General features: G+C 44.1%; 1 protein-coding gene across 2 annotated transcripts; it reads left to right on the top strand.

Annotated features, from left to right (window-relative positions):
- Positions 1-545: 545 nt before the first annotated feature.
- On the top strand, positions 546-21877 carry Mapk6 (mitogen-activated protein kinase 6). Of its 2 annotated transcripts, none has more exons than XM_051197958.1 (6): positions 546-694; positions 11287-12462; positions 14339-14483; positions 16277-16441; positions 17842-18043; positions 19628-21877. In XM_051197958.1, the coding sequence occupies exons 2-6, from the start codon at positions 11908-11910 to the stop codon at positions 20727-20729; spliced, it is 2169 nt and encodes a 722-aa protein (XP_051053915.1). In that variant the 5' UTR covers positions 546-694; positions 11287-11907; the 3' UTR covers positions 20730-21877. The 2 variants fall into 2 exon arrangements, with proteins under 2 accessions (XP_051053915.1, XP_051053916.1); XM_051197959.1 differs by lacking the exon at positions 546-694 and adding an exon at positions 1051-1358.
- Positions 21878-22406: the final 529 nt, after the last annotated feature.

Raw genomic sequence — 22406 nt, 5'->3', positions numbered from 1 at the left:
AAGCTCTGCAAGAGCAGCGATCCATCTTTCTCAGTACCTAGGGCTAACACGCCCGGTCCCAGCTCCCTCAACAAGCCAGCCACTCTCCTGCCTGGGTCTTTGCTCACACTTCTCTCATGACCCCTCTCACCTAGTCACCTCCTGGGTTACAGTGGATGCTTCTGGAAGCACCGGACAGGCCTCAGGGGACCGATCCCAGGAGCCTCCCTCCACCACCCGGGGCCGATCTGTTCAGCAGCACCTGGCCTAGCACGTTAAAACTCTCGGCCTCTTCGCCCCAACAGACTGGGGGGGACAAGCTGCCGTTCACAGCCTCGCCCTGCCGGGTCACTTGATGCGACACCACTGCCCGGTGGTTCAGCTGAGGCCGGGGCATACCCGCCAGCAGGGATCGTGCAGCTCCCGCCGCCCCCGCGGCGCGCGTAGTCACGGGCGTTGGAAATTCCGGCGCGTGCAACTCCCGGCCGGCGGGGGCGGGGCCGCCGTGGAGTGAGCCTGTGACGTGAAGGGGCGTGCCTCCGCGAGGCCCCGCCTCCTCTCCGCGCCCTCTCTCGCGGGTCGGGGTTACATGGCGGCGACTGCGGCAAAGCGAGAGCCTCCGAGACGCCGCTGCCGCCAGCACAGCCGGAGACCTGAGCCGACCCTGGGAGCTGTCCGCGGGCCCTGCACTCTGTCGATGAGTCGGAGGAGTCCCGTGAGTGTGTCTGTGTGTGTGTCCGTGTGCGGGCGGGCGCGGGAGGGAACGGCGGAGGGCCCGGCGGCGGCGCCGGCTCCCGCGTCCATTGTGTGTGACCCTCCGGGCGGCCGCCACTCAACAAAGGCGCTTTTGTTCCGTGTGCCCGCTCGGCCCGGGCGGCGCGGCCGGCTGCGAGGGCCGGGTCCCCGCGTGGGGCTGGCGGCGCGGCCGGCGCGCCCCTCCCACCCGGCACGCCCCTCGCCGGGCAGCCCGCCGCGGGGCTTAGCAGGCCGGCCCCGCCGCCTGCTCCGGGCTGTGTGGCGCGGGTTCGAGTCCCCGCCGCCCGCGCCTGGCTGGCTCCGCGGGTTCGAGTCCCCCGCCAGCGCGCAAGCGAGGGCGGTGGTCCAGGAGCGCTTGAGGCAGCGGAGGTTTGCCTTCCTGGCTCGCTGCCTCCCTAACGCTCTCCTGTCTCCTCCCCCAGCCCGCCCGGGTGACTCGGCCTCAGCTGACTCGGGCCGGGCAAAGTCTCCGGCACGTAGCGTGGCGCTCTGCTCCAGCCTCTAAGTCCGCCCAAGTTTGTGTCTTGGCGGTCCACGAGGTGCCGGCGACCGGCCTGAGACAGGGCTCCTGACACCTTTCCGGACGTTAAGGTGTGATCCGGAAAAGCAACCCAGATGAAAACGTACGTTACCGGTTACAGGCCTCCTCACTTGGAGCTTGTTATAATCCGGCTTGGGAGTTGTGTGGAGTGGAGGGCTTTCGGCCGCCTTTTGTTCCTCCCTGGCCTGGCCTCTTCAGGCTCAGGTGCCTGGGGAAGCTGCGTGCAGCAGGCTCCTTTAGATTAGATTGCTTCCGTCCGTGTTTTTACCTTTCTGCAGTTTGAAAGTACGGAAAGATCGAGCGAAGGGACCTGGTAAGGGGGAGTTAGGAGGTCTACTGTATTTGAACAGCTCATGTTCGTTGCTAAGAGTCCCGAGGCAGTCTCCGTATTAACTTTTTATGGCTACAGATGATTGGGGGGGAGGGTGTTCACAGGCCATCAAACGAGGAGCAACTAGCTTCAGAATAATTTTCTAATTGTTGTTTATTCTGGCGTGTTTCTTTTGGTAAAATTCTGGTTTTTCCACGTTCTGTCTTTTTAACGTTGGAGAACTGAGTTGAAAAGAATGATTTGAGTAGAGAAGAATGTAGGGTCTAAACGGTCCGGCCCTCAAAGGGTTTTTGTTGTTTGTTTGTTGAGACGGTCTCGCCACGCCACGTAGTCCAAGCTAGGCTTTGAGAAATGCTTCTCCTGCCTCAGCTTCCTGCTGGGCTTAACACCTGTGCACCATTATCCTCAGCTTCAGCGTTTTAGAAATGACAGGTTTTGGTGTTTGGAGATAATTTTGAATTGGGTGAAAGAAAAATAGCTTTAGCTTTGTAGTTACAAAACTGTTTGTAAGATACTTCAACATATATATTGAATTAGTCCATCTTAATTCCATCATAAATATTGCTTACTGATGTCCTAATCAATAATTGTCATCTCCGAAGCTTGCCAGATTTAAGCAGACTATTCTGTCACTTCAGTATTACTGTTCAGAAAAAAAGACCCTGGAAAATGAAAAATTGTTTAAAATCAGCTTCCTTTGTGAGGGTATTTTGGAATTTAGTCATTTGCAGAAGAGGATTAAAAGTAGCCTGCCCACTTTCGGTGATTAAAAAAGAATCTGGAGAGACTGACTTGAAGAACATTTCATTTTGCAGTAGAAAAGGCAACCGTTTTAAAGTGGGAGCGCTAAAAACGCTGCAGCATTTTACATAAGTTATGTAGGCATCGTGAGAATTCCTAACTGACCAAATAGTAAGGCTTGCTGACTCAGAGTACCTTGTGAAGGGGTTGGGGTCGGGTGGGAGGAGGCTCGGAAATACTGCTGCAAGTTTCTAGCGAATGATGACTCACCCTGCCCACTGCCGCTGCTACTACGTGGCTTTCTTTCTTTCTTTTTCGTTCTTTTTAAAAAATGATAGGTTAAAGTGTTTCTGTCCATATCATAGTTACCCCCCTCGAAAGTATGGCTTCTTAAGTTGCCCTTTAAAAGGATATCCATACCCTACAGGTAACAATTGTATAACATTTGTTGAGAGAAAAGGTAGAGTCAATTGCTAGTTAGTTGCCAAAATTAAATGTTTGATACTAACAGGTCTTTGGCTACCATTAAGATATTTGTTAGCAAGTTATTTATAAAAGACAGATAGTACATTATAGTCTTGTTGGAAATGGACTAGTATTTATTATGTACAAGTTATCTTTATAATCTCTAGAAGGTTTGAGTGTTTAGTAGGAGCTGTTAAACATACATAGTGTTTTCTTGTGATATTTGTGCAGTTTCTGTATTTTAAAGTTATTATTTTATCATTATGGATGTTATGGATGTTGTGCTTGCATGTATGTCTATGAACCATTTGCCTTTTATCCTCAGAGAAGCCCAAAGAAGGCATTGTATCTCCTGACACTTGAGTTTCAGGGGGTTGTAAGCAGCCATGTGGGTGCTAGGAATCAAACCTGGGTCCTTTGGAAGAGCAGCCCAGGTAGCCAGTGCTTGTAACTGCTGAGCCATCTATCTCCCCAGCCCCGGGGAAATTTTCTATTTTAATAAAGACAAGTTGCAACCAGCATTGTTACAAGCACTGTTTTTAATCAGTAGTTTTTAAATAGATAAACTGAATGAATAAATAGTTTCAAAATTAGGACTTAAGCTGAAGCTTGGTGATAAAATAGATATTTGAACATATTTTATGGCCAGCATTTAACAAACTGGCTTAAAAGAAGATTGAAGGAAGGTGGGGGTGGGGTTGTGCTCACCTTTGAATTGCCCCCACCTTTAGGCAGAACCCAGCAGGACTGTGAGTTTGGGACAGACCAGTTTATTTGGAGGGTTCCAGCCCAGCCAGAGCCATATAGTGAGACCTGCCTAAAAAAAATTTGAGGGGAAACAAGACAGAAGACGCTTTGTTTCCTGAGGAAATAAATGAAAATCTCCTCCCCCATTTGTTCCTTATAGACTGTCCATTCTCTGAAAGTTTCTTGGGAAGTTTCCTGGGCAGTAAAATGTGTTGTGGATTTGAATGAAATCTTTGGAGACATTTTGAAATTGTATCAAAGATTAATTCATACTTAATGTCATCTACTAAAGGAAACACAAACATACAAATGTAAAAGGATTGAGATTTTTTAAAGCATCACATTACTTAGAAGTTGAGCACGCGTGCTTTTTAAATGCAGGTTATTAACTGGTATATGTAATTCAGGAGTTAACAACAAGCTTTCTCTAAGGTGTTGCTTTGTGAGGTAGGCAGTTCTCTGCTCTCCAGTTCCTTATTTGCTCTGTTCCTGTGAGCCTGTGTTACTTCAGGGCTCCCGTGAAACCAGGAAGATGCCTCTAAAGTCACTTCTCTGTGACAGTGTTGACAGTCCTCTGCTGGCTCCAGCGGGCTGTTTTGTGGACTCTTAGACTATAACCTGCCTACAGTATCAGGGTCTTGGTCAGTTTTATTGCTTAGTACTCAGACTTTACAAATATAAAAATGATGTTACTGTACCCCATGGCTTATTGCCAGGGAGCCGCTTCAGTGAGCTGATGCCAGAGGCTCCGTGAATTTCTCTTCATGAATTTTGTTTGGAAAATGTAGTATGTCTCCTTGAAAGGCACCCCTCCCAATTTTGTTTGCTGAGACAGCTCCCTACATAGCCCAGGCTTGCCACAAATGTCTTAATCCCTCTGCCTTAGCCTCATGAAATTACAGGCATGTGACACCATGCTTGGCTGCTAGAGTTTATGGTTTACTCTGTGTGTGTTTTGTTTTTAAATGGTGGTGCATGCCTACCTTTAACCTTAGCATTCAGGAAGCAGAGGCAGACAGACATCTGTGAGTTCAAGGCCAGTCTGGTCTACGGAGTGAATTCAGGCCAGCTAGGGTTGTTACACACACTGAGAAACCCTGTCTCAAGAAATATGAAGAAGGAAAAAAAAGGCAAAGAGAAAGAATGTTGCTCTGGTGAGATGGCCCAGGGGCAGGTTAAGGTGTTTGCTGGGTGAGCCTGTTGACCTGAGATGGATCTCAGTAACTTCATCTGAGGGTGAAAGGAGAGAACTGATTCCAGAGTTGTCCTCTGACCTCTACATTCATGCCATGGCAAATGCACTCACATGCACAGGGCATATACACAACAGGAATAAATAAAAAGGTTTTAGGATGTAAGAACCTCAACATTTACTTCAAGGAAATCTACCTCTACGACCATAAAACTGAATGTGAGTGTTTGAAAGGGTGACGTGAACATTTTGCTCCAGCTACATCATTTGACAGTTAAGTAAACTGAGGGCCAGTATGATCTAAGACCATATCACTTGGGAGCTGGTTAAAGGTTCTGACCCTTGGCTCATCCAGACCCAGTGAATTAGAAGCTAGATATTAGCATTATTGTGACTTGAATGCACATCCATTTGGCTGAGAGAGACATGAATGGCCTCAGCTAGTTAGGGAATGGTTTGCCAAACCCAGGTCTTATGAATTGTTTTTTCTCTTGGCTCTCTTGAAAAATGTGAATGTAAAGTTGAATATATAATCACTGTTGGGTAGAGCTTGTGTGATGAGGGAGTGCTCTGTTTTGTGCTGACCAATGAGGTCCCAGGGTGCCAGAGTGATGATGAAGTATTTGACAAGGGACGATGCCTCTGAGAAACTGAACTTATTTATTTGCTTGCTTGTTTATTGAGGCACAGAGTTTCTCTGTGTAGTCTTAGCTATTCGGGAACATGATCTATAGGCCAGGCTGGCCTTGAACTCACAGAGATCTACTTGCCTCTGCTTCCCAAATGCTTGGATTAAAGGTATTTGAAATTACTTCTAGTTTTCTGTTTTGGTTTGTGTCAGAGCCTTAGGTAGTAGTCCTGATTGGCCTCAGAGTCACCCTGTTGCCTGGGCTGGCCTCAATCTCCTACTTCCATCGGAGATTACAGGTGTGCACCATTACACTAGGTTTTCTGTGTTTCTGGAGACTGAGGCTGGGGCATCCTGTGTGTTAGGCACACTGTCTATAAACTGAGTTATATTCCTAGCCTAACTATGTATTTTTATTAAATTTGAAACTAGCTAATCCTCAATAATGCGTCTCATTTTGGTAATTCTTCCCTCTTTATCTACAATTTGAAGAGATGGTAGGTTTTTTTTTTTTAAACCATCTTTTAATGACTGTTAGAAAGTGGTGCCAATTTCCTGTTCAGTAAAGCTAATTAATCTAAGTTGCAAGAATGCATGTACATTTCTTACTGTTTCTTTTACTTGGATCAAATATAATACAAAGGAGTTAAGTTTTCTGAGTTACTTTATGGTCATTGTTGATAGTCTTGCCCTCGGCCTAGTCCCTCCAGGTTTGTTGGTTCTGTAGGTAACTGCCAGGTGGACCTGCTGTGTACTTAATTTCCAGGTGCAGAAATTGAGGTCTTAAGCTCTCAGTAGAGATGTGTGGTCTGTTGGTTGTCAGTTTAATTAGATTAAGAGACAATACAGGATCACTAAAGCATACATCTGGTGTGTTCATGAGGATTCTGATTTGATCAGTGACTTAATCCCTTGACATATAATTTGTTGGCATTTTGGGGGGCTGGTTAAAGGTGGGAGGTGGCATCTTTGAAGGAAGTGGGTCATTAGAGGCATGGCCTTGGTGTTATTACTTGCTCTGGCCCCAGACTATACTTAGTTTCCATGAGTTACCTGCTCTGCTGTGACTTGGAATGACATTTTGAAATTGAGTCAAAATAAATAATTTCTTCTTTTAGCTTGTTTTTGGGGATTTTGGTCATTGCTCTGCAAAATTTACCCAAACCATATGCAATGGGGGGATTCTGATTCCAGAAACAGACTATTGTGCCCAGATCCTGGCTTTACTGTCCATTTGACCTAATGAGATGACCTCACCTTTGGAAGCATCTGTGCTCCTTGTAAGATGAGCTGTTTGTCACTTAGAGAATGCCTTTAATGTAATAGATACAGACTAAGTTATGAGTTATGTTCCTTCTGCTTGACTCCTGTATTCTTCTGAGTTTTGGTTCTCACCAGGCTTAATGCATGCTCTACCTGTCCTTCATCCATATCCATCCATAGCCGCCTCCCTGCATTCCTACTCCTATGGTCTTGACCTCCATCATCAGTTTCACCTTTTGTTAGGTTGTTTTTAAAATATGCCAATGTGCTCCACAGCACATTGTCCAATATAGTAGCCATTAGCTACATGTAGGCATTTAAATAATTTATTTTATTTTGGTTATAGAAGTTGAAGCCAAGGCCTTGTGCATGGTTAAGTAGTTTATCTTTGAGCTGTACCTGTAGCCAAAAAACAACTTGTTTGTTATATTTGAGGCAAGGTTTCTTTATGTTGTCCTTGATGGAGAAATCCACCAGTCTCTGCTGTCCTATGCTGGGACTGAAGGCATTATTCCCCTTTAATTGTTGGGGGTGGAGGGTGTAGCTCTGTGATGAAATGCTTGCCTAACATGCTCAAGGCTCAGTTCATTCCCTAGTACCGTAAGAATGAATGAATGAATGAGAGAATTCTTCAGTGGAGTCAGTCGTATTTTAGTTACTCACTTACTGCCTGTGGCTTATGGCTACCCTGTGGGGCAGTATATGGTAGAACATCATGGAAAATCCTGTGATCTGTAGTATGCTTTATAAAGTCTTTGACACTCTTCTCTGGTGACAGACAGCCTTGCTGTTCTGCCTTTCTTCAGACTGCTAGTGTCCTTCCTAGTGATAACCAGCCCTCAGTCTTCCTTTTCTTCCCTGATACATACTTCTTTTCTTTCTCCTGATTGGCTTTAAAAGCGGGTGTGTGTGTGTGTGTGTGTGTGTGTGTGTGTGTGTGTGTGTGTGTGTGTCTGGTTTGCTTCAATTCACTTCTGAGTTGATGTCTTTGTTTTGTTTTTGCCTTGTTTTAATTGATTTTGAAATTTTTGCCTTATTTTAATTGTTTTTTGAAAATGTCCTGACATGTATTTCTGAAGTTCTTTTGGTTTCCCAAACCTTGGAGGTCTCTGCTTCAAGCCTGGCTTCTGGCCGACAGCAGGACCTTTTCTCTTGCTTTCCAGTGCAGCCCCATGTTTTCTTGGCTCAACCTTAGGAGAATATGAACTTGTTATTCTGAATATGCGGAATACTGCGGAGGCATTTGTCTTAGCTTCTGTCTTGGCCCCACTTTCAGAGGGCAGCTGCTTTGGAAATGGTGGGGGTTTTGGCCCTTTTATTTTGCAAACAGTCTCCATATGTAGCCCTCTGGTGGCCCTCACTTGGAGTTGTCACCCTTTTTGTGTCTCCCGAGTGCCTGGATTAGAGGTGAGTGTGGCACCACACCTGACTTGCTCAGTCTTTGGTACTCACTAAAGACCACTTTCTAGAAAAGGGCCTGTGAGTTCCTTGTGCTGGTGGCCTTGGGGGGGGGGGGTCCACATTCGGCCATGAAACTGTTCCTTAGAAGTTTGAGTTCTTGTTAACCCTTATCAGTGGAAAATTCCGTGTTCTCTGCTCTGTTGCCAGGCACAAGAACAGCCATGGTATCTTCTCTTCTGAAGGGATTCACATTTTCTTTCTTTTTGAGGCAGGGTTTCTCTGTATAGCTCTGCCTGTCCCGGAACTAGCTCTGTAGACCAGGCTGGCCTCAAACTCATAAAGATCCACCTGTCTCTGCCTCCTCAGTGCTAGGGTTAAAGGTGTGTATTACCACCACCTAGCAAGGCTTGCTATTTTAATAATTTTTTTTTTAGATTTTTATTTACTTTATGTGTATGAACCTTTTGCCTGAATGTATGTATGTGTCCCACATTTGTACATAGTGGCTGGAGGTGAGAAGAATGTGTTAGATCTCCTGGGACTGAAGGGTGGGAATCAACTTCAGGACACCTGAGAGCTTACTTCCACCCGTTTTCCACCTTGCACTACTGAGCCTCCAGCCTCAGCCTTCTGAGTAGCTGGGAGTGGAAGCTCGTGTGAGTCAGCCTCTGATTCTAAACACGTTTTGTAAGGTCCTGTGCCCTGACCAGGCTTAGCTGCAGGCCAGTGGTGGTCAGTCTCACCTGTAGCTTGTGGAGTGCGGCCTCGGTGCTCCAGACCCTTCTCAAGGCACTGTGTGTGGAGGTCTGACTGACCTCCTTGGGGATGCCTGGGCTCCCTGGGCAGCCTTCACAGAGGCTGCTTCTGTGGTTGTGCAGAGCACGGTTGTCGGGCGTCTGTCCTTCCACCTCCATACAGGAGAAGGGGAGTGGAACAAAGCTGAGTGTTCTCCCTGGGCTTGAAATCTACCGGTTGCTTTTTTCTGTTGACAAGCTTGTGTGTTCACGGCGGGGTGAGTGAGGCTCCTGAGGGAGTTGCCTGGACAGTGAAATGCTGGCTGCTTCTTCACACTCTCTCTAGTGGCCAGGCTAGTCCTCTGATTCTGGAAAAAATGGGAGAATGGGGCTTATCTCCCTTAAATGTCTTGTCACCTCATTGGATATGCTGTGTTGTTTTTGTTTGTTTGTTCTTTCCTTTTTTTTCCATTCTGTACCATTTAATAGAGCACCTAGTAATGGAAAATGCTAGTAAAACTGCTTAGACTCAAACCTTTTGATTTAAAGCAGTCAGTCACCATAAGCGGAGAGGAATGGTGTCGTGGGAGAGGAAGAGTAGCGGATCAGAAGAATAACCTTGGGGAAAATGAGAACGCTGTAAGAGAGGAAGAAGTAAGTAGGAAACAGTGAGCAGGAGGGAAGAGCTCAGACTCGGTGCTGCTCTGAGTCAGGACTGAAACCAGGTTCTTTCTCTTGTTTCCATTATACCTTACTGCCTGAAGACAGTGCTGGCACATGGTGAGCATGCAGGACTCTGTCTGATGAAATAAGAGCAGATACAGCCTCTTAGAACTGTTAATGTCTTTGTTCTCTGTGCTTCTGGGTCCTGGTTGGGGTAGCACTTCCTCAATTCCTTTGGGTATGTCTGTGAGACTGTGACCTGCTTGAGTCTGTGATAAGTTGGTAAAAGTGTCATGGGGACGGGAGGGCTGTGGATGCTGAGTATCAATGATAAAGGCAGTGTCTTCACCAGCTTAGAGAACAACTCTTGTGACTTAGAGTAAGTCACCAGGTTTTGGGGATTATCTGGCCATAATTCTGACTGCTGCAGAAATCTGGTGGAGATCCTTAGACATCCAAATGCTTCTGGAGAAGAATACTCAAATGTTTCATGGTCCTGTTTGTTCCAGTGTTTCTTTACTCTTAGGTCAATGTGGCATGTTAGAAACAGTCTTGAGCCAGGTATGGTGGTACAGAACTCAGTGAGTTCAAAGCCATCCTGGTCCACATAGCGAGTTCCAGAACAGTAGAGCTACATAATGAAGCTTTCTATTCCCCCATCCCACATGAAGTCCTGGCCAGAAAGAAGAAGGATGATGGGATGAAGGGTAGCTGAGTAGTTACTGATACGAACTGTGTGAAAAACAAGGCTGTTAGGCCTTGGCATTTATATGTTGTTTTTCTCTGGCTTCCTGAGATGATTCACCCAATACTGGGTGGTACCACTGGGTCGCCTTGAGGTTCAGATCCTGAAAGGGCACCTACCTGAGGAGCAAGGGCTTTTTCAGGAATGCCTATGAACAGGTAGCTAAGCTGTGGCCTTCTGTGCCCTGGGAACTCAGTAACTAGAGAGTCTGAGGCATGATCACAGACAAGAGTGAATTTGATAACAGCGCCATTGTGCCAGGCTTAGGGTACAGAGTAGAGCTCAACCTGTCCCTTCCCAAAGCAGCTGGCTGAGTTCCAGTTAACCCAGACTGCTCTCCTGACTGCAGAGATGAGCAAAGTGGGCTAGAGCCTTTCAGGCAGCACGAGCAGGCTGGATGGGGTGGAGGAGCACTTTACCCTGAGAGCTGCAGAGTGCTTTCAAGACTCGTGTGTGTGTGTGTGTGTGTGTGTGTGTGTGTGTGTGTGTGTGTGTGTATGTGTGGGCGCGTGTGTGTGTGCTCGTGCACAACCTTTAGGGCTGTTACCTCAGATGTAAACTTGCACTAAGTCCTCTCTGATACAGTCTTGACTGGAGTTAGAACAGAATATCCAGTTTCTATAGAATGGGGGCATTACCCCCCCCAACAGCCCAAATGAACAAAAACCCAACAACATAAAGAGAAAACATTTGTGTGTTTATTGGCAAACATTTCTCTAGGAGCTTACCTGAAAGAAAAATATTTGGGTCCAAGGATATGTTACTTGTTCATTCCCTCCTTCATGTGCTTATGTCATGTTACTTTAAAGTTCTTTTACTGATGTATTTATTTAATTTTTACTTTCTGAGACAGAGTGTCACTTTGTAGTGCTGGCTGGACTGAACTTGGTGTTTAAAGAACTCTGAAGAGCTCCATCTGCTCCAGGCTGTCCTGGAACTCCCAAACAACCCTCTTGCCTCAGCCTCCGCAGGTTACAGGCCTGTGCCACCATGCCTGCTGTAGTCTTTCCCTGCTCACTGCCTCACTGCCATGTCGTCGTACAGATAGAGGACAGTGCTCCTCTAGTGGTGACCTTTCTCCTCCTTTTCTTTTCATCCAGGTTGTATCAGAGTAAGATGGACGGTAGCTTTGATTGTGATTGTGGTGAGCTGGAGCCACCTGATCACTAACAAAAGATACCTGTCAGCCAACATCACCAGGGCTTCCTGTTGAAATACAGCAACAAAGGAAGAGGAAGCAAAGGGAACGAGTGCTTCCCAGCGCCTTAGAATGCTGCTCAGGACCAGTCCAACACTGAATGTATCTGCACTGTGAGAGGATGTCCACGGAGGCCTGCCGAGTGCATATTTATTCACAGTTTTGTTCCATGTTAAGTCAGTCAGCATAGTATATCTGAGTGCATAGTATGTCATTTCATTCCGTTTGAGTTTCTTGAGTGTTTTCTTTAAATGTCTGCAGAGTTGCTGCCCTTCCTTGAACTATGAGCACTGCAATCTTTTTAATTCTCAGTATGAGTAGAGATTTTTGAGCTTTAAGTCTGAGGGGAACTCAGCGGGCCTGGTTGGCATCTGCAATGAACATCAAGAAACCATCGTGCTGTGGAAACGGAATTGTTTTTCTCCCTTTTTGAGAGATCTTTCCTTTTGATGCCAGTTTTCTTCCTTGTTTACACAAGTTCAACAATTTGAAAGGAAAAGGCAATTATTGTAAGGGTTTCAAAATGGCAGAGAAATTTGAAAGTCTCATGAACATTCATGGTTTTGATCTGGGCTCTAGGTACATGGACTTAAAACCATTGGGCTGTGGAGGCAATGGCTTGGTTTTTTCTGCTGTAGACAATGACTGTGACAAAAGAGTAGCCATCAAGAAAATTGTCCTCACTGATCCCCAGAGCGTCAAACATGCTCTCCGTGAAATCAAAATTATTAGAAGACTTGACCATGATAACATTGTGAAAGTGTTTGAGATTCTTGGTCCCAGTGGAAGCCAGCTAACAGACGATGTGGGCTCTCTCACGGAGCTGAACAGCGTCTACATTGTTCAGGAGTACATGGAGACGGACTTGGCAAACGTGCTGGAGCAGGGCCCTTTACTGGAAGAGCATGCCAGGCTTTTCATGTATCAGCTGCTACGAGGGCTCAAGTACATCCATTCTGCAAATGTACTGCACAGAGATCTCAAGCCAGCTAATCTTTTCATTAACACTGAAGACTTGGTGCTGAAGATAGGTGACTTTGGTCTGGCACGGATCATGGATCCTCATTATTCCCATAAGGTATGTGGGAAACTATCTGCCCAACCTCTCAACTGGTGTGTCTTTTTCTGATTTATGCAGGTCTGCTTTCATTTACAATCTCCAGGTGGGGTGGAATCCTAGCTACATACAATTTTCTCAGAGTGCGTGGCTGTGTGTTAGTATCAAAGTTTTGAAGTGTACAACTTTTTTTTTTTTTTTGGAGACAGGATTTCTTTGTATAGTTTTGGCTAACCTGGAACTAGCTCAGTAGACAAGGCTAGCCTTGGACTCAAAAGAGATCCACATGTCTTTGTTTTCTGAGTGCTAAAAGTTTGTGCCACCACGGCCTGGCCTTTTTTTTTTTTTTTTTTTTTTTTTTTTTGAGACTGGGTCTTGCTATGTAATCGGGCTGCCCTGGACTCTAGTGTATAATCTAGGCTAACCTCAAACTCAGTATCTGCAGCCTCCTAAATACTGGGATTCCAAGCACATGCTGCCATACAGAGTTCCATATTTTTATGTTGGGTCTGGTGTCCTATTTTGAAGGTGAGAGAAGTTTCTCCAATGTTTAAGTTGTCTTTTGTTCTTTTGAGGATGTTGTACTACTCCATACTATACTATACCTCATTTACCTCATTTGAATGGAGTTTAGTTTGAAATTTAAATTTTTGTGAACAACTGGCAATTAAATACAGACAAAAAAGATTCACTTCATAGCAACTTCCCTTTATAAAAACTTTTTCCATATAAGAACTTAATAGTGTCTTCCAAGGAGAACTCGGGCCTTTTGTTTGATTATAAATTGAAATCTTAGGTAGAATCTTAATGTTTAAACTATAAAAGTGAAAATAAAATATGAACGTCATCTGAGTATGGTTGTGCATACCTTTAATCCCAGTGCTTAGGAAGCTGAGACAGGTAAAATCAGATCAACTAGGGCTACACAGTGAGACTCTGTTTCAATAAAATAAAATAAGTAAAATACTGAGATAGAACTGATTTGGTAACAAAGAACCCCTTAGAGCAAGTTCTGTTACTTGGCATTCATTCCATAGCCCATGTCTGAAACAGATCTTCATCCATGCATGTTGTCTTACTGGTTATCTTCACTCCAGTCATAAAAGGGAGGGGGAGGCAGTGAGCTGGCTCAGCAGAAACGTCCCTTGCAACAAGCCTGACAACCTAGTTTAGTCCTTGGAACCCACACTGTAGAAGAGAATGGATTCTTCCAAGCTCTTCTCTGACCTCAACACTTCCACTGTGGTGTGTGGTTGCTGGCTCTCCCTCCATCCCTCCTCCCTCACCCACAGATTAATAAACAACTTTTAACGCAGAGGTCGAGTCCCCGCTGAGCACAGTGAGGCATGGCCCCAGCCCTGGAAGGAGCCACACCCAGACCTTTCCTTGACACCCCTGGAATCACCTAGGTGTGTCCCTAAGCAGACTCATGGTTTGTCCAGTGTGCTGACCTGCAAAACAGTATCCACCAGGACAATGTCTGTATTGTTCTGAGGGTGGAGCAAGGCCAAGTGGACATTGGTTAGGAGTGGGGTGTGGTGGGGGCAGAATAGTGTGATAGCTAGGCGCTGCAGCTGCCTCTCCCCCACCTTTCCCTCTGATCCGAAGCAGGCCTGCTCCTTAATTAGGTGAGAACTTGATTCTTTCTGAAACAAGTTGAACTTGCCGGAGAGTTGGCATTAAGGTCTTAACGGTGTATTCTGTTCTGCATGTTTGTGATAGTCATCTGAGAGATGGCATATCCATCATTAAGGGAATGTTGTGGCCTCTAGATGGTAAGAGCCTTGAAATTAACAGTAATTGAAAATTTTACAGTTTTGGAGAATGAGTGCTCCCTCCCACACACTCACTCCCTAAAGTATGGGAAATTGAAGTCTGTTTGGTGTTTCTTTTCCAGGGTCATCTTTCTGAAGGATTGGTTACCAAATGGTACAGATCTCCACGACTTTTACTTTCTCCTAATAATTATACTAAAGCCATTGACATGTGGGCTGCGGGCTGCATCTTTGCTGAAATGCTGACTGGTAAAACCCTCTTTGCAGGTCAGTATTAGTGGGGAAAATCGTACCAGAAGTCATTTTCCATTTATCTCTGAGGCAAGGTTATGTAAGATTTCAAAGAACTTAATATAATCTGGAATATTCAGATGCAAAAAGATAAAACAGTGTTTAATATTGCTTAAGAAATGAGAAAATGTATTCACATATTCATTAAGTTGCTCTAGTGTTTAGTTAGAACTCTAGTATTCTATTATGTGCCAGCTTATTTCTAAACTTCAGTGATTTGTGGATCCAGACTCTTGTCGGCAACCTGTGTTTAGTCATTTCCTGGTAAATTTACTGTTGAAAATCCTAGATTTCTGTTGTCCCCTTCTCCAGGTTTCCTTTGGACAGTGGGGGCGTCTTCACAATGTGGAAGCTCGTATCCCTTAAAAGACAGAGGAAAAAGCCAGTATGTTTTAAGAGAAACATACCTAGTTCACATACTGAACACTGAGATGTGGCTCAGTGTTAGAGTTACTGCCTACCATTGGTGGAGCCACTGGGACAAAACCCAGCACTTGTGTAGTTGGTGTCTTATAAACGTCAGAGCTTCTCCGTTTTCTGAAGCTAACCCTCTGACAGTAGTTACTTCCCTTTCCCTAGATCCTGCACCCACTCATCCACGTGGATGGAACCACATGTTAGGCTCTTGTGACAGACAGGCTGCTTTTTCATGGCAGTGTTTTATAGAGGTTTATTCATGTTGTGCACGTCAGTGTTGCACTTGGCGTATGCCAGATACTCCCCAATATGATACAGGCACATTTTGTTTTTCCATTCATCATCACAATACTGCTGTGAACGTATGTATACCAATTTTTATGTGAGCGTGTTTTCAGTTCTCTTGGGTGGGTATACATGCCCAGGCATAAAACAGCCATGTAACACATGGTAACTGAGGTTTAATTTTGGGAGACAGTTTTCTAAAGCAGCGGTATGTTGTACATTCTCCAGTTAACTGAGGTTGGATGAAGGTTCTGTTTACATTACCACCAGCACTTTAAAGTGTTGTCTCTTTGAGTGTGATCATCCTGGTGGATGTGAAAGCATATGAAAGGGGGCGTATCTCAGTGTGCTTACTGACGTCTTGTTTGTAAGACTAGGATCTTACCCTGTAGCTCAGGTTAGTCTCCAGTTCATGAGGTAGCCTTCCTGGCTGCTAGAATTACAAGTGTGAGCCACCATGCCCAGTCTCTTGTTGGCCTTTTTAATATCTTCTTTATAGAACACCCAGATCCTTTACTTTTAATTGGATTATATTTTGTATTTTTAAGAATTCTTTACATACTGTGGACATGGAGTCTTTATCAGTTATAGTTTGTTTTCTCCCATGCTGTGTGCAGTGTGTCTTTTCCTTTTATAACAGTGTCTTGAAGCACAGAACATTTAGATCTGTTGAAGGCCAACAGATGTCTTTTTTGTTAGCTTAGCATATCTGAGAAACTAGTCTCTAAGGTCACAATACTTTCTCGAAACACTTTATAGTTCTAGCTTTTTACATTTAGAGAAGGGTTTGTTTGGGATTGATTTTGTGTGTGTGTTATGAGGGAAGGGGTCCAGTTTCATTAATTTGCTTGTGGCTGTCCAGTTGTTAAGTTTTTATTTATGAATTGAATACTAAGACACCTTTATTTTTTAAACAGTGAGCTGACCATAAACTTGAACTACCTTGTGATTTTCTTCAACTTATACACTGTCATTTCAGCCTCATGCTGAACCAAGGACAACTCTTAGACTAGATGCAGAGAAGTGTTGACTATGTGTTTACACTCTGGTGTCTGGGTTTCACTCAGGTGCACATGAACTTGAACAGATGCAGCTGATCTTAGAATCTATTCCTGTTGTGCATGAGGAAGATCGTCAGGAGCTTCTCAGCGTGATCCCAGTTTACATTCGAAACGACATGACTGAGCCACACAAACCGTTAACTCAGCTGCTTCCGGGAATTAGTCGAGAAGGTATTGTGACTTGAGAGTAGCTGTTCATCTCTATGGAGTGTGGAGGCTTGGGCCTGTTTCCATCTTAGCTGTAGTTATCTTTTCCCAGAGTCTGTAGGACTTCAGGTGAAGCCAGTTCTTTAACTCTGGCATTTCCCTCTTGACCTGGCCCCTGAACTATATAGTCAGTCTATTTCTTTGCTTTCCTGGAGTTTAGAAAACATACCCCATCTTGATTCTGATCCCATTTTCCAGTTTATTTTTCCACCTCCTGTGAGTAAGCACGTTGAATGTCTGGTTCTCAATTAGGTGCAGTGGAGGTCTGTGAGTGTTAGACACTGATCTAAGTGTGCTTACTGAATGCCTATGAATGTGATTCATTATTTTCTGTATTAAAATAATTTTCATGGGGCTTAGAGATGACTTACTGGCTATTCTACCAGAGGACCCAGGTTCAATTTCTAGCACCACATGATGGTTTATAACTGTAACCAGTTCCAAGAGACCTGATACCTTCTGACCTCCATGGGCATCAGGCTTGCATGTCACACACAGACATCCTTATTCTAAAATAAAAGCAAACCATCATTTGAATGTTTAAAGTTTACTGTGTGTGTATGCAAAGGCATACATGTGGAGGTCAGAGGACAGTTTGCAAGAAGAGTGGGTGGTCATCTTCCACCATGGTAGTCCAGGGGACCACACTTGGGTTGTTGGGCTTGGCAGCAAGCACCTATACTCCCCGAGTCTTCTCACTGGCTGAGATTTAGATATGAGAAAGAATTGAGGCAGAAGGCAGAGATCTTCGTGACATGGAAAAGAACAAAATGCCAGTATATTAATCCAAATGAGCAAAGTATGTAAGAGTTTGTGGATTTATATTAGGAATATGAAGCGCTAGACATAGGAGTTTGTGCAGTCTTGAATATTAAAGTTTCTACATCAACTGCTAAGATAGTTAATTTCTCATCTCAGTGGAGTGACATGCTTGGTCAAAAGTTTTCAACTTTTGTAGTTCTCTTGTAATGAGGTAACCTTTTCTTGAAGAAGGAAAAATACTTAGGCCGGAGTAGTTTGTGTCTGTGGTAGACCAGTTGCCTAGCATGCTCAGGCTTTCTGCTTGACCTCCAGTATCATAATGACTATGTACACTTCTGTACATGCACACGATAGATAGTAAGATACATGAAAGTGTCAGAATCATGTAGTCAAAGACCTTTTAATCCCAGCACTTGGGAGGCAGAGGCAAGTGGATCTCTTGGTTCTAGAACACCCAGGGCTACACAGAGAAACCCTGTCTCAAAAAAGCCCCTCCCCTGAAAACAAAATGTGCACTATCATGCCTGGTTAGACACATTGTACTTAATGAAACTAGCATTTTCTCAGGTGAACAGACTGTAAACCTTTCCTCTCTCCCTTAGCACTGGATTTCCTGGAACAGATTCTGACGTTCAGCCCCATGGACCGGCTGACAGCAGAGGAAGCACTTTCCCATCCCTACATGAGCATCTACTCTTTTCCAACGGACGAGCCAATTTCAAGCCATCCTTTTCACATAGAAGATGAAGTTGATGATATTTTGCTTATGGATGAAACACACAGTCACATTTATAACTGGGAAAGGTAAATTCATTCTAAGTTAGAAAAACATAGAATTTTCAGCTCATCTTATGTTGTATGCTTATGTTTATAGATGTCTTAACATTTTAATAATGATGCCTTTGGGGTTTGTGTTAAGTCACTGTCTTGAACTGGCTTCTATGGAATTCATCACTAGGTACTACTGTTGAGGAAAGAACAGTGCTGTCTTAAGCAGTCAGTAAAGCATGGTAATTAAAATTTTTAGATGGTTGAAAATCTGAATGATTTAAAACTAGTTTTACAAAGCCAGTTTTTTTAAATAGTATAATTACACACTTAATGTTTTTCATTGTGAGGATAAAACCCCAAGGCTTTGAAGATAACTATATATTTTCCCTGGATCTCAAGACTAAACCTTACCTGGTAAGATGACTCAGTATCGGAATAGGAAGTTCTTTGATTTCTGTGCATGTGACAGTTGAATGTTTTCCAGATGATATAAAAGCTTAGACTAGTTCAGTGGAGAGCTTGTCTGGTCTGTGTGCTATGAACAGAGTGGGTCACATTCACTAAGACACTGCTTTCTTCAGCCTCCTTTGTATTTCTAACTTTCTGGTGGGGAGGTGTAGCTGTGCAACCCTGCTAGCCTATACCACCCAGTAGAGTCAAGGTCTTCAGGGATGTGGTGTGTATCCAGGACTGAGAATCACGGGTGAGACTTAAGTTTTCATGTTTCTGTGTTTTGAAAGGTTAAGCTAACCCTAGTAATACCTCCTGGAGGCTGGAGAGGTAGATGCTACCCTGGCTGTAGGGTGATGCCCTGTTTTGACCAAGTTAAAGGAAACAGAAGTACTTAAAGCAGAATGTTTTCTGCTCATCAATGTTGGTGTACTCACCTCATCTAGCTGTCATTTTCTGTCCCCTAAATACAGTTCTCATTTACCCTACTATTTCCTGACATGTACATTCTCTTAAGTATACTTAAGTCCTCATCTCTTTTGACTCCTTCCTGTTCTCCAACCTCTGTCAGTGTGTCAGTCTGCTTCCCTTTGGGTGTGGTGTAGTTGCCTTGCTGTGCTGTGTCAATAAGCAGAAAGAAACAGGACACACAGATGGTGATAGGTTCCGGGAAGCCGTCCCCATTACTCAGCTACCTTATTACCAGTGGAACCAAGATTCATAAAATATTTGCTCACAGTTAGATGTACAGATTTTGGGCATAAAGTGTTAATTACCTGTGGATGAGAATAGAGAGCAAATTTGAAGTTTGGTACTCTGTTGGCAAAATCACCAGATGCTGCCTTCTGGTGTTTTAATTAGTAGCACAGCTTCCAGATGGTGATGATAAATTCTGGCAGGAGGGACTGCTCCTCGATTTCTCTTCTGTTATCCCCCACAAACCCTACATGGCTTTTACACCAGAACTGGGTGGGGCAGCATCCACCTCTAATATGGTACTGGGGAGGTTGAGACAGGATGATCACCAGTGTGAGGTCAGCCTGGCTGTATAGTGGGACTCACTCCTAAAAACCAAGCCAAACAAAAGCACTCAATCCTTCCACAGAGAGCACACACTGTGCATTTGAAAATGAAATCACATGGAGTAATGTGTGGTGTTTTCTTTAGGTATCATGATTGTCAGTTCTCGGAGCATGACTGGCCTATTCATAACAACTTTGATATCGATGAGGTTCAGCTTGACCCAAGAGCTCTGTCTGATGTTACCGATGAAGAAGAAGTTCAAGTTGATCCTCGAAAATACTTGGATGGAGACCGAGAGAAGTATCTGGAGGATCCCGCCTTTGACACTAGCTACTCTGCCGAGCCTTGCTGGCAGTACCCGGATCACCATGAGAACAAGTACTGTGATCTGGAGTGTAGCCACACCTGTAACTACAAGACAAGGTCATCATCATACTTAGATAACTTGGTGTGGAGGGAGAGTGAAGTTAACCATTACTATGAGCCCAAACTTATTATAGATCTTTCCAACTGGAAGGAACAAAGTAAAGAAAAATCCGATAAGAAAGGCAAGTCAAAATGTGAGAGGAACGGATTGGTAAAAGCGCAGATAGCGCTGGAGGAAGCATCCCAGCAACTGGCAGAGAAGGAAAGGGAGAAGAGCCAGGGCTTTGACTTTGACTCCTTCATTGCAGGAACTATTCAGCTTAGTTCCCAGCATGAGCCTACTGATGTTGTTGACAAGTTAAATGACTTGAATAGCTCAGTGTCCCAGCTAGAACTGAAAAGCTTGATATCCAAGTCAGTGAGCCGAGAGAAGCAAGAAAAGGGAATGGCCAATTTGGCTCAGTTGGAAGCCTTGTATCAGTCCTCGTGGGACAGCCAGTTTGTGAGCGGTGGGGAGGAGTGTTTCCTCATCAGTCAGTTTTGTTGTGAGGTCAGGAAGGATGAGCACGTGGAGAAGGAGAACACATATACCAGCTATTTGGACAAGTTCTTTAGCAGGAAGGAAGATTCTGAAATGCTAGAAACTGAGCCAGTCGAGGAAGGGAAGCGTGGGGAGAGAGGACGAGAGGCAGGGCTTCTGAACAGCAATGGGGAGATCCTCCTGAGCAAGCAGCTAGAGTCCATAGGCACCCCGCAATTCCACAGTCCAGTGGGGTCCCCACTCAAGTCTATCCAGGCCACGTTAACACCTTCCGCTATGAAATCTTCCCCTCAAATCCCTCACAAGACATACAGCAGCATTCTGAAACATCTGAACTAAACACTCAGCAGACATTTCTCTTTGTTCTTCATGAAATGTGTTGTGTCTTTTTTATCACTAATGTTTTAAGTCATTTTTTTTTTTTTACTTGAATCAGAAGGTGTCATTAATTTGCAAGGATTTTTTTCTGAGTTCTCAGTTTGTAAAATGCAGACTTTTGTACATGTGAGTTAGTTTTCATTTGAACTGGCATGTCATTTGCACACACACACACACACACACAAAGAATAGAGCAAACAGTGCAGTGCAGGAGGAGACAGGATGCGCTAGGGTGAATAGACATTCTCGTAGACCAGTGACCTGCTTTACAGGAAACAAAACCTTGCCTTGAAACTTACACAGTGAGACTGTACATAATTGCATGAAAAGATCTATTTTTTTCCTGAAACATTTTTCATTCATTAGTATTTTCAAGTTTTTCATACTGTACACATTTCTTAAGACACATGATACCAGCAGCAACTGAAAACGAATGCCGAATTTGGTACACATGTGTTATCTACCTCAAGGTAACAAAAGTATGTGGCGAAACATGAACCACCCATAGTGCTCCACGGCATATGCACTTCTATCTAGCCAGCGTTTATCGTAGTAAACTATTGAGACTCGTTCACCATTTATAATGTCCTGGTATTCATTCTTTATAGTGAAGTGTTAATACATCACATTTATTTATTTTTAGCAAATCAGTATATTTTCTGTATTTAATTATAAAAGTTAACTTAGTTTTAAGTTTATTTGTAACTGCCCTAAGTTTATTTGCAACTGCCCTGTTTTTCCATTTGGCACTATGGTTTGTTGCCTGCCAAGCTGATGGCTTGACGTCAGCTTGTCCTGAGGCTGTCCATGTACGTTAAGTAAAGTACTCACTGTGTATAGGAATCTGTATTTTGGAGGTGCTTGATCTATCTACAAAGAAAAATTAGGAATTTATTATAAAATGCTCCTAGAAGTCTTAATTGTGTTTATTTTTTAAAAACTTGTAATGTTAGACTTGTGTGCATGGAAGTAATTAAGGTACATCATTATTGTAGTTTAAACATTGTACATGATAATAAGCCTCCCCACTCCCGTTTTTACTGTATGTTTTTATTGAATGATCTATTCCCCATCCCTAGGCAAGCATGAATAAAATTAGGTTAAATGTAGCATATTGCTTCTCAGTCTTTTAGAGTTTGTTTCATCTGTTTTATTTTGCTGAATCCTGTCTGTATCTTTTGGCTATCCTTTAAGATGGCCAGGAGGTACTGCTCCTGTTTCACTCTTCAGAGGGGAAGTTAACACCAGGTGTGTCCATTCTGCTGCCAGAGCACACGGCCCTGGATGCTGGGGATGGGAATGTGCCTGACATGTATAGAAGATCAGGGTCAAAAGCTTAGTCATCTTTAATGGAAATACTCTTAAGAGGCCAAAAAAGAAAGGTGGTTTGTCTGCATAAAAATTCTTTGCATCTCAAGGCTATTACAGCCTGGTGAAGCATCATTGAACCATGCAGAGAAACCTGCATCTATCTGTTCTCAGTAGGTCACCTTCTCTTTAAGAACTAGTCCTGGAAGCTGGGCATGATGGTATATGCCTGACCCAGCGTTCAGTAGGTGGTGGTAAGGGATCAAGAGAGGAAGACCAACCTGCCGTACATGAGCAACATGTCTGTAAATAAGTGAAATGCTTCCATCT

This window comes from Phodopus roborovskii, unplaced genomic scaffold, assembly GCF_943737965.1.
Source record: "Phodopus roborovskii unplaced genomic scaffold, PHOROB, whole genome shotgun sequence".
Lineage (NCBI taxonomy): Eukaryota > Metazoa > Chordata > Mammalia > Rodentia > Cricetidae > Phodopus > Phodopus roborovskii.
The sequence above is the reverse complement of the archived record's forward strand: the minus strand, read 5'-3'. Positions and strand labels throughout refer to the sequence as shown.

What these genes read in the sequence shown, in the direction of transcription:
- Mapk6 (XM_051197958.1), top strand. Translation starts at nt 11,908, where the DNA reads ATGGCAGAGAAATTTGAAAGTCTCATGAACATTCATGGTTTTGATCTG. An exon ending in TGGTAAAACCCTCTTTGCAG is followed by an intron (nt 14,484 to 16,276) that starts GTCAGTATTAGT and finishes GGTTTCACTCAG; the next exon opens with GTGCACATGAACTTGAACAG. An exon ending in CACATTTATAACTGGGAAAG is followed by an intron (nt 18,044 to 19,627) that starts GTAAATTCATTC and finishes TGTTTTCTTTAG; the next exon opens with GTATCATGATTGTCAGTTCT.